Here is a 15,023-nt window from a genome sequence, read left to right on the forward strand (position 1 = left end):
CTACGTTTCCTCACAGGTGCAGAAAGTCTCAGCTTTCTCCCTTGGAGTGGCTGGTGAGTTGGCACTGCTGAACTTGTGGCTGGCAGCTGGGGTAGTGACATCATCTGCTGTCAATTTGAGGCTTAAGAGCAAAGGGGTGGAGTTTAGCTTGTCAATCAATTTGCAGCTTGATGACCTCATTTGGAGGCGCTAAGGAGATAAACAGCTCATTGGAGGCGGGACACAGGGTCACTCCCTGCAAGGCATTTTTGACGAGAAGCCACATGAAGCTACCCTGATGGAGCCAGAGCCCTGGGAGCTGGAAGAGCCATGTGGAGACCCCTGCCAGCCCTGAGATGCTTACAACGCCACTTGATCCACAAGACTTCCCACCCGCTGGCCGGTGATCTTCCCGCATTGGGAGTCATTGTATGCGTTTCATGAGTCTGAAGAGGAATTTATAAATTGGTATTGGATACATGGGCTAATATCGAATTACAGACTTATCTGGACTGGGCTGGGATGTTTTCTTCATGTACAATTACTCTTTTATGTACAGCTTTCTTATACACAGAGGAGTGTCAGTGAATTTGTTTCTCTAGTCTACCCAGACCAGCACAGCAGCCCAGTGCCGAGCCCAGGCCACCGCCACCAGGTCAGGACAGCGTGGAAAAACAGAGATCTCTCCGGCAGCATCGCAACAGCGACAGCCAATGTCAAACTGCAGTCTCTCCCGTGCCCACAGACGGCACCGCAATCGGATGGTTCACCAGGGAACCTGGGGGGCAAAGGACTGAGGGAACTTACTGTAAAGACGTCGTCGTCCCCAAGCTCAGCTTCATTGTGGATGGTGGAAGAGGATGTGGTGGAGCCTAAGGAGACAAGAAAACACAACAGAAGGTGTTTCCAAAGTCTACGAGGCCAGATCCGATCACTCGAAGCGTGCATTTTAATAAAACCTCATTCCGTTCCCTTTGAACATCATTCTCTGGCAGAAAGAAGTTACGTGGGAATTAAATGTTTTTAATTTATTCTTGCTCTCTAAATTAACTGTTGTTTCCAATTAATCACTCAGGCTTCTATGCTGATGACTAGGGAAAGCCTCAACAAACAACCTTGCCCGGTGCCCACTGCTCATTCTGCCCAGGGCCTGCCGGGACATCAGACTGCTCTCTGCTGGTCACCCCGAGGCCCTATGGGGGGTGGTGGTGGTGAGGAAAAGCCACAACTTTACTGGGTGGGCTGGTTTCAGCTTCTCTGGTCTTTTCATTTACCAATGACAGGGGTCTGACGAGATTGGGTGTATGCAAACATTACACCCCAAAGCCAGACTCACAGGCCTGTCAATGGGCATCAGCACCAGCAGTGTGTGTGTGCCGCTGTCCCAGGTCACGATTTAGGCCCAGGTCAGAAAACCCAGCTCCCTCCATTACGGAACAAGAGGGTCAATTCAACTGATTGAATCTCTCATCATCCTTCATCCTAGTACGCAATCCGGCGACCACATTTGGAAAAGAGATGAAAAAAAATGTGTATTTATAAGCAATCACTGCCTGCCCCACTTTTTCCCCTTCTAATTATGCCAATAATGTGTATCCAAAAATACAGTGCAAATAATTGACACTGCTAATGGCCTAGAGTGAGGAAAATGCACAAACATTGAGTAAGGGGCAGGTACCATAAGGGAAATTTATTCTCTATCGTCTTTCTTGGTTAGGTCTTAAAAAAAAAGTATTTTGAAAATATTTTGCTATTGTATAAAATGGAAATGCAAGTAATTCCTCCGGAAAGGATAAGGACTGTTTCAATTTGCAACAAGGGATGGGCGGAGAAAGAAACGAATATGCTTTCTGTGATGCCCCTGCTGAAATGACTCGAACTGATCAGGGCTTAAGGCAAGCTTGGCAGAAAACAGCTGGGTTGAGTATGCACAGAGCACCAGTGGGAGAACCAGATGTGGGTGCAGCTTCAGGGACTGAGCACTCAAGCAGCAAATCTGCATCACCAATCCAGGTACCATGCTCTCTCTGAACATTGGAAAAGCTGCACCTAACAGCACATCCTAAATATTCACCTTCTTGGCAGATCTATGGTGTGCACACAAACTGGGTTTCAGTAACTCTGGCTACTGCATGGTTGGAGCGAACAGACTCACTGTCTCGCCGTAGTTCTTATGCTTGGTCGTAATCTTTTAAGTGTTTCTCTTTAAGATGTGCTTTTCTCTCTCACCCGGCAAAAAACACAACAAACAGAAATAAACTTAAATAAATGAAACATTCCTTGGGGATTAATTCCCCCTAATTCTGAATTTGCGCTTTTTAATGGGCCTTGGTTGACATTCCTTTCTCCCCAGAGACCTTGGCAATGGAGGTTTTGATTTGGTAAGGGAATGGGTTGAAGTGGCATTTGCATCTGTGGACACTAGCCACGCCCACCACAAGAATCCAAACGCCCCAGGAGGCTGCGATCCAGATCACACAATGTCTGCCGCTCTCCAGCCACAGGCTCCAGGAGTCCAAGCCCCTTCCTCTTCCTTCTCAGTGAAAGAAGGACACCGCGACTGTGACTACGCATAGCTCCGGAGGCTCTGGAACCAGCCTGGGTCCGTTTTCCACCTCGAGGGCAAGACAGGCCAGACCCAGGCGGTTTCACAATTTGCAAGAGCAAAACATTCACTCACACAAGAGTCCAGAGATCATCTGCTTGCTTGTTTTTCCCGAGCAGAGCCTTAAAAATGAGCTGGGTTCACTCCTTATGCACACAGCCATCTCCGTTCCTCTGCACTAGCTCTTTCAGCCTTCTGCTCGGATGCTCTCCAAGATCAGGCATCCATGGGCCTGGCCCCCAACCCACTTCAAATAAACTAAATTCGTGAAAGCAGAAAGAAAGAGTCGGAATGAAAGAGACTTGGGGGGAGGGGGGGAGATCTCCAGGGTTCCATTGAGAACGCAGCGATGGACACGGAATACCTTCTATCAGGTCTTCGATGGCTTTCCTCACTCCCCGGTCAAAGGCTCGTGCATCAGCGGGGCTCTGGAAAGTCAGTCCAAACTTCCGATTATCGACCTTCCAGTGATGAAATGTCGGGTTGGCTTTGGTGTAGACCAAATCCTTTCTGACATAGCACTCCAGCACCACCTGAGGGATGGAAACACACAAGCTGGTTGCTTGGGGGACGGCTCTGACGGTGAGGGATGCGAGGCTTCTACTGTGACACCGCCACCGGAGGTGACCCCCCTTCTGCTTTGACGGCGGGGCGCTAAGCAGCTGCCACCATCTCGAGTCCTGACGCGGTTCTGGGTTTCTTGCGAACCTCTCAGGGTTTCTGTTTCCGGGATCCCCACGTCCCCACCTGTCCTAACGATACCTGCCTGTGACCCCAAATCCAACAAGCCCCAAACGAATGTGTTTGAAGCTCTCGGCCACCAGCTGCTGCTTCCACCTCGCCCTTCTCTGGCAACGCCAACCCGCTGCTCCCTCTCTGGGGCTCAAAACTGCTCTGGTTTTCTTTGCCTCCTCTGCAGAAATGAAGGATTGCCTAATAAAGGTTGTCTAAACTTAATTAAATAGGTGAGAATAATCAAATTGGCAGCCCAAGTAGCGATCCCAAGCAGTTAACTTTATTATACTGTGTGCCCAAAGAGGGCACCAGTAACCTCACACGTTCTATTTATAATTAAAGTCCGTCCTTATTACGGCCGGCCGCTTCTTCCCCCTAAGAATAGAGCCATGATTAAATGTCGGCCCAGCCCCATTCCCAACCGGGGAAATGCCAATGGCCCAGGCTCTCTCTAACAAATGTTATCTATTTTAGAATTTATTAGCCTCGATTCAAAGTCTCAAAATAAACATTTTATGAAACAGGAAGACTTTGGAGTATCTCCCTGTTTTCGGTGGTAGTGGTGGTGGTGGGGAAAATGGAGTCCGTGGGGAACACGTGGCAAGCTTGGGCTGGTCTCCATTTCTTCAGGGACATTAGCGCTGCAAGGTGCTCAGCGAGGAAGGAAAAGCGATGCCACCTCTCCAGTCAAATCACATGGCCTGTCGTCTAAGTCCAATGACACAAACGAAAGAAAAGATCGGACTCTTTAAACTGCACAGCAGGCGTCAGGCCTCCAGTGGAGTTTGGGCGGCGACTTAAAGACAGGGGAGAAGGTTTCAAAAAGGAAACAGTATCGATGGTTTGCATTCGTTCTAGAGGCATTCGACTTCTCACCCAAGAACCTCATGTTGGAAAAGATGCAAGCGGGCTAGGAAAGGTTCTAGGCTTACTCAGCCCCTGTGCCTCACTCTCCAATCCCATTTCCCCTTCTTCCACTGTGTTATAAATGCATGCGCCAGCTTAATAAACTCTTCTGCAACGAGTCTTTTACTTCCCTTCACAGTGTGCCTGTGGATACAGGTACGAAGGGGATTCTTTTTAGTGGCTGCATAATATTCCCCAGTAGGGATATACTGAGGTATTCATTTACCCCTTCTCCATATGAGCTGGGTTATGTCTAAATGGCTACTTCTGAACCTCTTTATGCATTAGCAGCGCTCAAAGAGGGTCTTTGACCCTTTACTATCCAGGACAATAAAACTGTCCTTCCAGTAGTAAGCTGTCTTGCCACTTTTCTGGTGTGGACAACTGCACCGATAGCTAACCAGCGCGGTGGACAGACTATGCAGCTTGAATCCGGGCAGTGGCAACAAACAGTACTTGGTCATCAGGTTCTATGGCGTCAGAGGAAAACAGCTGCCTCGATTTAGCAATACTCTCATGAAACCATGCAGATTATTTCACTGAATCCTGACCCTGAAGTGCATGTCTTTTATTTGGTGGGATGAAGAGGGAAACATATATTTGGACTCTCATATTTACTCCCACATTCAGCCTGTGGTAATAGGCTGCTTTGACTAAAGTGTATGAAGAAAATCTGTTTTCACACAAAGGTGAACATCTTACAGCCTTTTCACTTCCCCCATGGAGGGAGGAAGGCTGTTCACTGAGGGGGGCTTGTCTGATGGTTGGGGGAGGGGAGGTGTAGTACTATCATTTTAATTTGAAAGGAGGACTGTGAGATTAACTAGTTCTTCTTCGCAGGTGAGGGCTTTGGCTGGCTTCCCAACAGTGAAAGATCTTTCTGACGAGATGACAAGTGATATGAAGAAATGTGATTTAAACAAACAAATGAAACTAGAGGGAAGTCGGTCAATATGGCGAAGATCTGCATGACTGAGAAAACCAGCATATTCCAAACCAACAACGCCTGGTATTGCCAGGGAAGGCACAGATAAAACGATCCGCTCAAAGGGACAGCTAAAACCGTGGGTTTTAATGTAAGAGTCCTGAAAGGTCACTGATGTGGTTTCAGAAGCCACATTTAAGGAACGACCTTGGTGGGGATTTGGGGCAGTAGCTAAAAATTTTTCTGCAATTATCTATAAAGGCTATTTAAATACTTCTCCCTGCTCCAGCTCCTTTCTGCGTAAGGCTGGATTTTCTTCCTACACATCAACCAAAACCACACACGGAAAACAAAAGTGGATATTAGACTTCAGCTATTTTCTACGAGGCCAGAGGAGAGAGATTCACACAAAATGTAAAATAAAGCTACTCTTCTAACTCTCTTGGCTCTGAGAAAACAGTTATAGTTATTTTTCATTAAAATGTCACCTATAAAATAACATTGTCAAATTAATGGACAGGTTTTTAAAATTCAGTTTTAAATTCGGATATGGTAAAATACTAATAGCTATAACCCCAAAGATAGAAGTCCTGTGGGCGCCTGATAGCTTTAAGTGTATAAAACGATCCCAAGACCCAAAACGTTGGAGAACTATTGCTGTACATAAACCTCTTTGTATGATTTCATTTCTGTGCAGTGGTGTGCTAGCAGAATACCCTAATAGGAGAATGAGAATGTACATTGGAAGCGAGTGTCTGTCTTTTACACCTAGTTTTGCCAGCTGAGATGCTCACTAAACGTGCCTGGAAATGCGCACAGACCAGCAATTGGCAGGCAACAATAGAAACGATCAACCTTTCGGCTTTGTGGCAATCCTCAGGCATCTCCCCACATAATTTACTTACAGGGTATTGCACGTGATGCTTTTCACTGGTCATGCTACTTGTACTTCACATGTTTTATCAACAAAGACGATTTAATAATACAGCTGACATGTAGGGAATTTCCAGAATGGGCACTTAACCTTAGCACTGTACCCAACCCTCTTCCCCGCCCCCCGCCGCCCCTCCGCACACACTTTAAAATGTTCAGAAATGCATCAAGTGTCAAAGAGCATTTTTGTGAGCCCATAAGTAGCAGTTAAAACTGTTCTCAGCTATTTCTGTAAAAATCTTGAACTATGGAAAGTGGCTGCACAAGATAGAATTTGGCCACCACTGAATCCAGAAACCCCGCCCGGTGCAACTGTAAAGGGTCTTCAAGGTGGCGGCCTACACTTGTGGGGTCTCCTTCCAATCTGCACTGTGAGATCCTGCAGTAGCCTACACCCTCGGAGTCATCCGCTGGCTTTCCAGTGTACACAGCACGATCAAACGGCACACCAGCGGTCTTCCTACCTGACAGCCATTAGTTTAAAATAGATTTGGGGACGTTCGATTTTGCTTCATCTTATAGATTTCTACAAAACAATCTCTTCATAAGATTGTATATAATGACCACCACCCACTTCCACAAATGTGTGGTCATGACTTACTCTCCAAGGTGTTTACAGAGAAGCCCAGTGGCTGATTCCACACTGGGCTGCTAACCCCATGGTCAGCAGTTTGAAACCACGAGCCGCTCTGCGAGAGAAAGATAGGGCTTTCTATTCCTGTCAAGATTTACAGGCTCAGAAATCCACAGGGGGCAGTCTACCTCTAGGACACACAGGGTTGCTATGAGTCAGCACTGACTCGATGGCAGTGAGTTTTATATTTACTTTTGGTAATCATTATTTGTAAAAGGGTGAAATCACCACTTTTCGTTACTTTTCCTCCAAATATTCTATTCACTAGCTGATGAGCTCAAAGCCAGGATGTCTTTTAGACAGTCACTTAGAAGGGATGGATACTGGGATGAGACCCTCCCCGTGCACTCTCCCACTCCCCAGCCTCCACAGGCCCTGCAGGCACCGGCGGGCCGGTGTGCAGAAAGCTCCGTGCTGATTGCCTGGTCCAGGCGGTTTCATGAGTCAAAGAACCAAACAGGAGGGCCACACGCACTGCTTAGAGCATTTAGGGGGGCTTCAAAACCCTTGTGGAAAAATCACGGGATGCCCTCCCTAGCCCCAACCCTTTTGTGAGTGATTGGAAAGAGACTTCATTGGAAAAGTGGGGTTCTGTTTTGGAATTGGGGACCAGGTTCGAGAAGCCTAACTTTTGAAAGCTGGTTAGAGTCTGAAGTCAAAGAAAGAAAAGCGGGGAGGGGGTTACCCTTAAACAGCAGGAGCAGCAACCGAATGCCTCCCACACCCAGCTCTAAGGGAGGAGGGACTAGGATCCACCGACAAGAAGTGAGTGGCTGTTCGTTCAACCCCCACACTCGCTGCACGTCCGCCATTACCAGTTTGTCCTTCTGCCGCTCCCCGTGGATGAGAAAGCCGCTCCGTCCGTTGCCTTCGGGGTGCATGACCTTACAGACCCCAACGCGACTGATCCCGCCTCCTTCCTGTGGGAACCATCCCCCGCTGGAGTCATCTCTGGTCATAACCACAGCCTTGACACGCACGATATAGCTGTCACTAGAACGACAACAAGGAGAAGGGGCGTGACAAAGGGTCTGGGAGCTGCAGGACAGGGCAAGGTGGCCCCTAGCCAGCGTTCTCTGGAACTCAGCAAAGAAGCCTTAGAGATGGTAGCCCACCTCACCTTTTAATTTTTCTCTTTTTGTGTGGGGTGGGTGGATAGGGGAGGGGTGGCAAAAACAATGTCAAATCAATGCAACCGACATCAAAGAAGAAAAGTACCAACTCATCTCTACATCTTTCGTGAATCTTTGAAGATGGCCGCGAAGCTTACGCACGGAGATCCCAGTCTGCAGGCACGACTTTCTTCGGGTTCTAGGTCTGTGTGTGTGCGCACACGATAAATTAGCTGATCCCTGGCACCCACAAATTAGGAAAGACAAGCCTATTAGGCGGGTATTACGACTCCAAACCCTTCATTTATAATGAATGACCATGGCTTAGTGTTTTATAAAGCTAGGAATCTCGTTCCCCACAAGGGTAAGATAATCCACTTCCACATCACACGGGGTTCCTGCACTTCTGTTCACCTAGGTGACATTTCATGTCAAAGATCCTTTGGCCATTCGGGTCTTGCATTTAGGATTCTCCCCTCCAGCCTGAACCTCTAGGGTGGCTCAAGCAGCTCGATGGCGGCCGAGGTGGGTGTTTTGCTTTTTTCAAAGCTCAATTCCGCAGTAAGTTCTGCCTCACGTTTCCCACAGCCCTGCAACCATGGGCCCAAACCTCAGACACCGTGGAGAGGGGGGCAGGACCCGGCAGGGACCGGGTCGAGATGCACGGGCGCCTGCCGGCAACAACGCATTCGCCAAAATCTCTTTTCTCCTCCCGAGAACAGCTCTAGTCCTGTGCTCCTGTCCAGTTTTTACCACACTGTGGTGGGGCATGTCTCTGAAGGGTCAGCAAGCTGATGGACACTTTCAACTTCTGCCCGCTTTTATGGGTTCAAGGTCCTTTTTCACTCATTCAAACAGACTGGAGTATTCTGTGGCAGGCACTGCATTGGATTCCAGGGGCACAGACACTTGGGGGGCACGGAGCCTTTGGTTGCTGGGGCTTCAGGGGCCACCACCACCCCCGTACTCCCCTAGCACCCCACCCACCTACACCTACAGCCCGGTGCCCAGGGCCTGGCCACCACCACCTGCACTACAGCCACGTTCACCTCCCTCTCAGCACAAGAAGCTCAGGCCACTCAGATGCCCGCTGTCCGTTAAGTCCACCTCCCACGCGGCTCAAGGGGCACCCTCTCCCCTTACTGCAGACTATTTCTCTCTCTCTCTCTCTCTCTCTCGCGCTCTCACACACACACACACACACACACACACACACACACACACACACACACACACGCAGCTTGAAACAAAACCAAACTCACTGCCATCAGGTCAATTCTGGCTCACAGCGACCCTCCAGGACAGAGAAGAACTGGATCCTGCAAGGTTCCAAGGCTTAAATCTTCACGGGAGCAGACAGCCGCCTCCTCCTCCTTTCCCCCGAGGCTGGGCTTCAAACTGGTCACCGTGGGGTTTGTACCCCTCCACACACCACCAGTCCCTTGGCCTCTCACAGTTGATGGAAATCTTCTACGCCGCTGTTTTTCTCTCAGACCCAACCTTAGCCACCCAAGCCCAGGTGTGTGCAGTTGAACTTATTGGTCTTCACCCTCTTTAAAGTGTTAAAAAGTGAAGCTACCAATTTGAGGGCTCAGGCGTGCGCCGGACCCCGGCCGTGGTGTTTGTAATCACTGCGTATACATGGGAAAGCTGCCAGGGAGCACGGCACACAGAAGTGGATGCATTTGAATCAGGGTGCTAGCAACAAGGACTGCCTATACCGTGTTCGGAAGAATGAACACATCTGTCTGGGAAGAAAGGTACCCTGGTGGCACAGTGGGTTAAATGTTGGCCTGCTAACCACAAGGTCAGCAGTTCAAAACCACCAGCTGCTCTGGGGGAGAAAGATGAGGCTTGCTACTCCCGCAAAGACTTACAGTAAAAAAAAAAAAAAAAAAAACCAGAACAAAAAGCTTTGCAGTCTTGGAAACCTGCCGGGCAGTTCGACTCCGTCTCCTACAGGCTCTGCTGTGATTTACGACAGACTCGGTGGCTCTGAGTTTTGAGAGTTTTTTGGCTTCTCTTTGCTTCTTAAGACTTGAGAATGAGGATGGTTACGATGTCATCTTCCTTACTTTGGACATGCTATCAGGAGGGACCAGTCCCTGGAAAGGGACACCATGCTTCATGTCAGCAAAATTACCAGAACCCACCCCTCTACCAAAAAATATGTATCAACCAGATGGATTGACAGTGACCGTTAACAATGGACTCCAAATAGCATTGATTATAAGGACGATCCGGGAGAAAGACGAGTTTTCAACCTCGGTAAAGATTTATGGTCTCAGACACCAACCGGGCAGTTCTCTCTTGTATAGATAGGGTCAATGAGCTGGAATTTATGCCAGGGCACCTGCCTTAGGATGTATCTGTTTGCTTACCTTCCCCAACTAGACTGTTCATTGCACAAATGTACTGACTGTGGACTGCATTTTGATTCTTTTTGTGCACAGTCCCCCCTCTTGAACTAGAGTGGTGTCTTTCACCTAGTTGGTTGTAGAATGCATGAGTTCATACACAACATGTCGAGGTTCCAAAATGACTGGCAGCTAGCTAGCAGGATCTCTGAGACGACATGAAGTGCCCAGTCGTTGTTTGCTTGGGGACAGTTGAAAAGGGGTAAAGGCAAATACCTCCTTTTCATTCGTGAAAAGGAAATCAAATCCCAGGTTGCCCATTGGCTTCTATCGCTTGTGTTCATCCCAGGATCATACACGCGCATTCCTGCAGTTGTGAGACTTAAATTTAAAACATTTTATAACACTTTTTAGAGCAGTTGCAAACAGGTAATTTTGGAGAACTTTCCTCATTTCCTAGGTTGCAATCTTCTGGGAGCAAATTGCTGGGTCTTTTCTCCAGTAGAACTGGGTTTGAACAGTCAACCTCTTAGTTAGCAGCTTAATTCATAACCACTGCGCCACCAGGGCGCCTAAACTCTACCCGTCCCAGACAAGCTAAGCGTTCGCAGGTATGTCGTTCCTGAGGCTTTCCCAAATCTTCCACAAGTGTACTATGGAAGTGTACATCCCCACGGGAAACCTGCAACATGAAGAAATGAAACATCACACACGTCTTGCTAAAATATGACTTTGCTTTTACTGTGGTGTACCTGTGAGCTTTCCTCTTCCTTTGAGCTGTGTGTGTGTGTGTGTTAAATAAACCTCAAACGGGGAAGGCCGCATTTCTTCTATTTATACTATAGATTAGTTCCAAAATGGACCTGTCTATTCAAAATTAAACAACAGCAACAAACCTGCTGCCCGGCCTTCAAATGACAATGGGTGTTTTAACTCAGGCCTTCGCTTGCCTCCTGCCTTGATTTCCCCTACAGCCATTTCTGAGGGGGTCATGCTTTTCTATAGTGGGGTGTGTGTCTGTGTCGTACTTTTCTATTATATATGGGTGTGAGTCTATGATGGGGTGCGTGTGAGATACTTGCCTGTGATGTTTGTATGTGTGTGTATATGTCTGATGGTGGGTGTGTGTCTATGATAGTGCATGCGTCATATTTGTCTATCCTGGTGTGTGCGTGTGAACTGAAGGGTGGGGTGTGAACTGCCTTCCGTCCCCTCTGGCGGCAACCCCTCTGGGCCGCATCAACCCAGGCACCTGGCTACTTAAAAGAGGACGCAGTGTTGCACTGAGCTGAGAAAGGCTGTCCGCCTGGCCGCACTCCAACTGCTTCCTCTCGGTGGCATATTTACCTGACTCTGGCACTGAATCCCACCCAGAACAGAGATGACAATGAACTCTACTACCAACAAAGTATCAAGGAGGAAGCAGCCCCCCAACGCCCCTGCCCACCGTTCTGGAAAGAATTAAACAACATCTGCTCAACACAGATGTGACTCTTGCCGGGAGAGAGGCTGTGGGGTGAGGAGGCCGGGGCTGGGGCAGATTGGGTTTTTTGATTTGCACAAGGAAAATGCTGACGGTTTACCTTAGAAACACTCTTTAAAAGGCTATCCTTGACCAAAATAACAATACTTGACACAAAGCGCGTCTGGGAATAGCAACTGTTGCCCCAGTGTCACTGATGACCAACAAAGACAAGAGCAAAACCACAAACTCGCTCGACTGCCTTCAGCTGACGCCCATGCAGATCCAGACCCGGGGCCACATGCCAATGGAATGGCTGCCTTAGCTCCTGAAATTGAGCTGAACTGCCTGGAAGGATCAACGCCCTCACTAATGGTGCCTGATGAGCACCCCCCCCCCCAAAAAAAAACAAACCAATACTGCCTTCTTTGGGTGCATTATGATTGGGCTCCTCACCCGAGCTTCTTTGTAGATAAGGGACTTGTTCAACATGCAAAAGACATAGCGATATGTCAGGAAGTTCCCATACCAACACCCCCACCCCCCCGGGACCCTCTAGCAGTCCCTATGAGATGGAATCCACTCGGTGGCTATAAATGAGGCCCCCACGCAGGGCTTCCAAGACTGCACATCTTTACTATGTGAGCAAACGGCCTCATTGTCCTCCTGTGGAGAGGTCGGTGGTTTTGAACCTCTAAACTTTCGGTGAGCAGCCCGATGCCTTCGGCAGGACAGGAAGGCAGACTCCTAAAGAAGTCTGTTTACTTGGGGGTGGTTTGGGTCACCGGCCGTTATGCAGTTCTCTGCAGGTGTGAAGCAGGGCACCATCAGGACTAAGCAAAAGGAACCGCAGCACGTGGCTAGGAGCCTGCACAACTGTGCACTGCACAGAGTAAGTGCCTCCGAGGTGGGGGTTGTCAGAGTTCCCCCACTTTGCCTCCTTAGCTGAAGAGATCTTCTGAGCTTCAGTTTCCCCATTTGCAAAACTCTGAGACATTCGCCCTTGTTGGGCTGTCCCCGGGGATTAAAAATCGGTTAGCGAGGTCAAGTGCTTGATATGCAGACCTTTTGAGACACTGTCGCGAACATATTTTTGCTGAAAACCCGAGTAGAAAGGCTAGCCAGTCCTGGAAGTACAGCCCGCCTGGCCCCTGCAGAGTGGATTTCTGTGTGGTCAGGCTCCTGCCAAGAGAAGAAAATCCCAGAGAGGCCTCCAGCAATTATCAATACAAGTTAGATTTTCCAAAGACCAGGGTTTTAAAAGCCATTTCAGGCACACCTGTATGGGAAAGTAATTCCATCTGTCACCTGGGGACTGGCTCCCCCAGCACCGGAAATTCCTCCCCTCGCCCACTCCCTTGCTTTCCAGGATGTCCTGTCTGTCCAGGATGGGATGTTTACAGGACCCATTCAAGCATTCCTGTCCCGCACCCTTCACCCACAGCCCTTATCTAATTACAAGACTCCTTTATCTCTCCATTATCCTAAACATTACACCGCTTCCTCCCAGCCTTCTTTTCCACCCTCTGCACTGCACCAGGCCTGGAGAAGGATTAAGCCAAGACTCCAGCTCCAGGCTCCCCTGCGCCTCCTCCCACCTTGCAGCGCTCAGCCGCCTGCTGAGCCAAAATATTGAGCCAAAAATAACAACGACCCCCTCCAGGGGATCCAGGCCAGGTGCAGTGTGGTAACCTCTCCGCCCAACCTTCCCTGGTATCTACAGACTGCTGAAAAGCACGGGCATTTCTCCGGGTTCACACGTAAACCCATCTAGGTGTGTGCTCACAGATGGATGGCTCGCCATCTTTTTTAAGAACCGACCACATATTTCAGCAGAATCCGAAGTGTTAGGTCATGGGGGTTGGCGGTGCTCAGGAGGATAAAACACGGGGGACGACAATGTGATTTTTAGCTCTGCCCCTCTCCCTCGGCACTCCGGGTGGACCCATGCTCTCCCCCACTGGATGTCTCAGGAAACAGGGCCTCCAGTTGAACTCCCCAGACACGCACTCTTTGTACAATGAAGCGAATGCAGAAAGCGAGGGGGTGGGGGCGCGGGGGTGGCGCGGGGAGGCGAGCTGACGGCGTCCAAGTAGACGGAGACCTGACGGCAAAGATGCCAGATCTGGTGGCGCTTGGTTGCGTCCATCAGAGGCACTGGGCTCCCCTTTCACACACTGGACAACATGCACTGGACACGCCACAGGAGGGGTTTCAGAAGATTAAACATTTGCTTTGTAAAGAGGGCTGGTTCTCATTAGCTCCAAGTTGGGAAGGCATGATCATGTCAGAAAAGCCTTCTATACGTTTACCTAGCATCAGTGAAAACTGAAAACAAACAAAAACAACCCCCAAACCAAACCCACTGCCATCACGTCGGTTCCAACTCATAGGGACCCATAGGACAGAGCAGACCTGCCCCGGTGCCTGTCTAAGGCTACACTTCTCTACAAGAGTAGACCGCCTCATCTTTCTCCCGCAGTACGGCTGGTAACTTAGAACTGCCGATCTTGCAGTTCAAAAGCCCAAGGCCACCAGGCTCCTACAACATCAGTGAAGTCGGTCACAAAGTACACCAGAACCCCCATGCACTTAAACAAGCACCATCAGTAACATATAGCCATGGAGCTGGTTCTGACGCACAGTGAGCCCTCATGGGTCCCGAGTGAAACCGTTCCTCCCGGGGCTCTTCAGTAGATTGCCAGGCTGTCCTTCCAAGCAGATCTGGATGGACTCAAACTTGCAATCTTTTGCTGAACAAAGGTGTGGACTGCTGACACCATCCAGAGACACTACACAGACAGGTAGGAACCTCTGAATTTTGAGCTCAAGGTACCCAGGGCTAATGACCACATTCACCAAGTGAAAAAACAAACAAACAAACAAACAACCCCACCCAGACTCTTTTGCTCTTGCACGCGCCATGTTGGAATTGACTCGATGGTGCATAACACTAACAATTTTTACTTGTGGATAAGTAAAAGTATTATACCACAATCACAGAAAAAATTATTCAACTAAAGTATACCAATGTCAAGCTACTGTTTCCCCATACCCTCCATCTAGATCTATCCACTTCTGGAAGTGGAATTCCCACCTCTCTAATCCGTTCTTCAGGGATGCCGCGCGCTTCCACCTAAACCAGCACCGCTGGCATTCACAAGAGGCTCGGACCAGGTGTTCTTTCAGAGGGGAAACCGATTGCAGTGATCCGTGTATAAGCCCCGGCCCCTGCCCCCCACCCCCTGACGAGCAACAGAAACATGGGTGAAGGGAGACAGTGGTCAGTGTAAGATGAAAATAATTGATAATTACCAAGGGTTCATGCGGGTGGGAGAAAAAAAGAAGCTGACATCAAGGGCTCAAGTAGAAAGA

General features: G+C 49.0%; 1 protein-coding gene across 2 annotated transcripts in view; it reads right to left on the bottom strand.

The window, feature by feature from the left end:
• The window catches only part of SPRED2 (sprouty related EVH1 domain containing 2), a 128,478-nt gene that overhangs the window by 21,636 nt on the left and 91,819 nt on the right, over nt 1-15,023 (bottom strand). For both annotated transcript variants that reach the window (XM_075535208.1, XM_075535207.1), the window contains 3 exons: nt 7,533-7,710; nt 2,949-3,117; nt 787-851 (listed from right to left, as the gene is read on the bottom strand). In XM_075535208.1, the coding sequence (XP_075391323.1) occupies nt 787-851; nt 2,949-3,117; nt 7,533-7,710 (412 nt within the window). The remainder of the gene's footprint in view (nt 1-786; nt 852-2,948; nt 3,118-7,532; nt 7,711-15,023) is intronic.

This window comes from Tenrec ecaudatus, chromosome 17 (assembly GCF_050624435.1).
Source record: "Tenrec ecaudatus isolate mTenEca1 chromosome 17, mTenEca1.hap1, whole genome shotgun sequence".
Taxonomy (NCBI): Eukaryota; Metazoa; Chordata; class Mammalia; order Afrosoricida; family Tenrecidae; genus Tenrec; species Tenrec ecaudatus.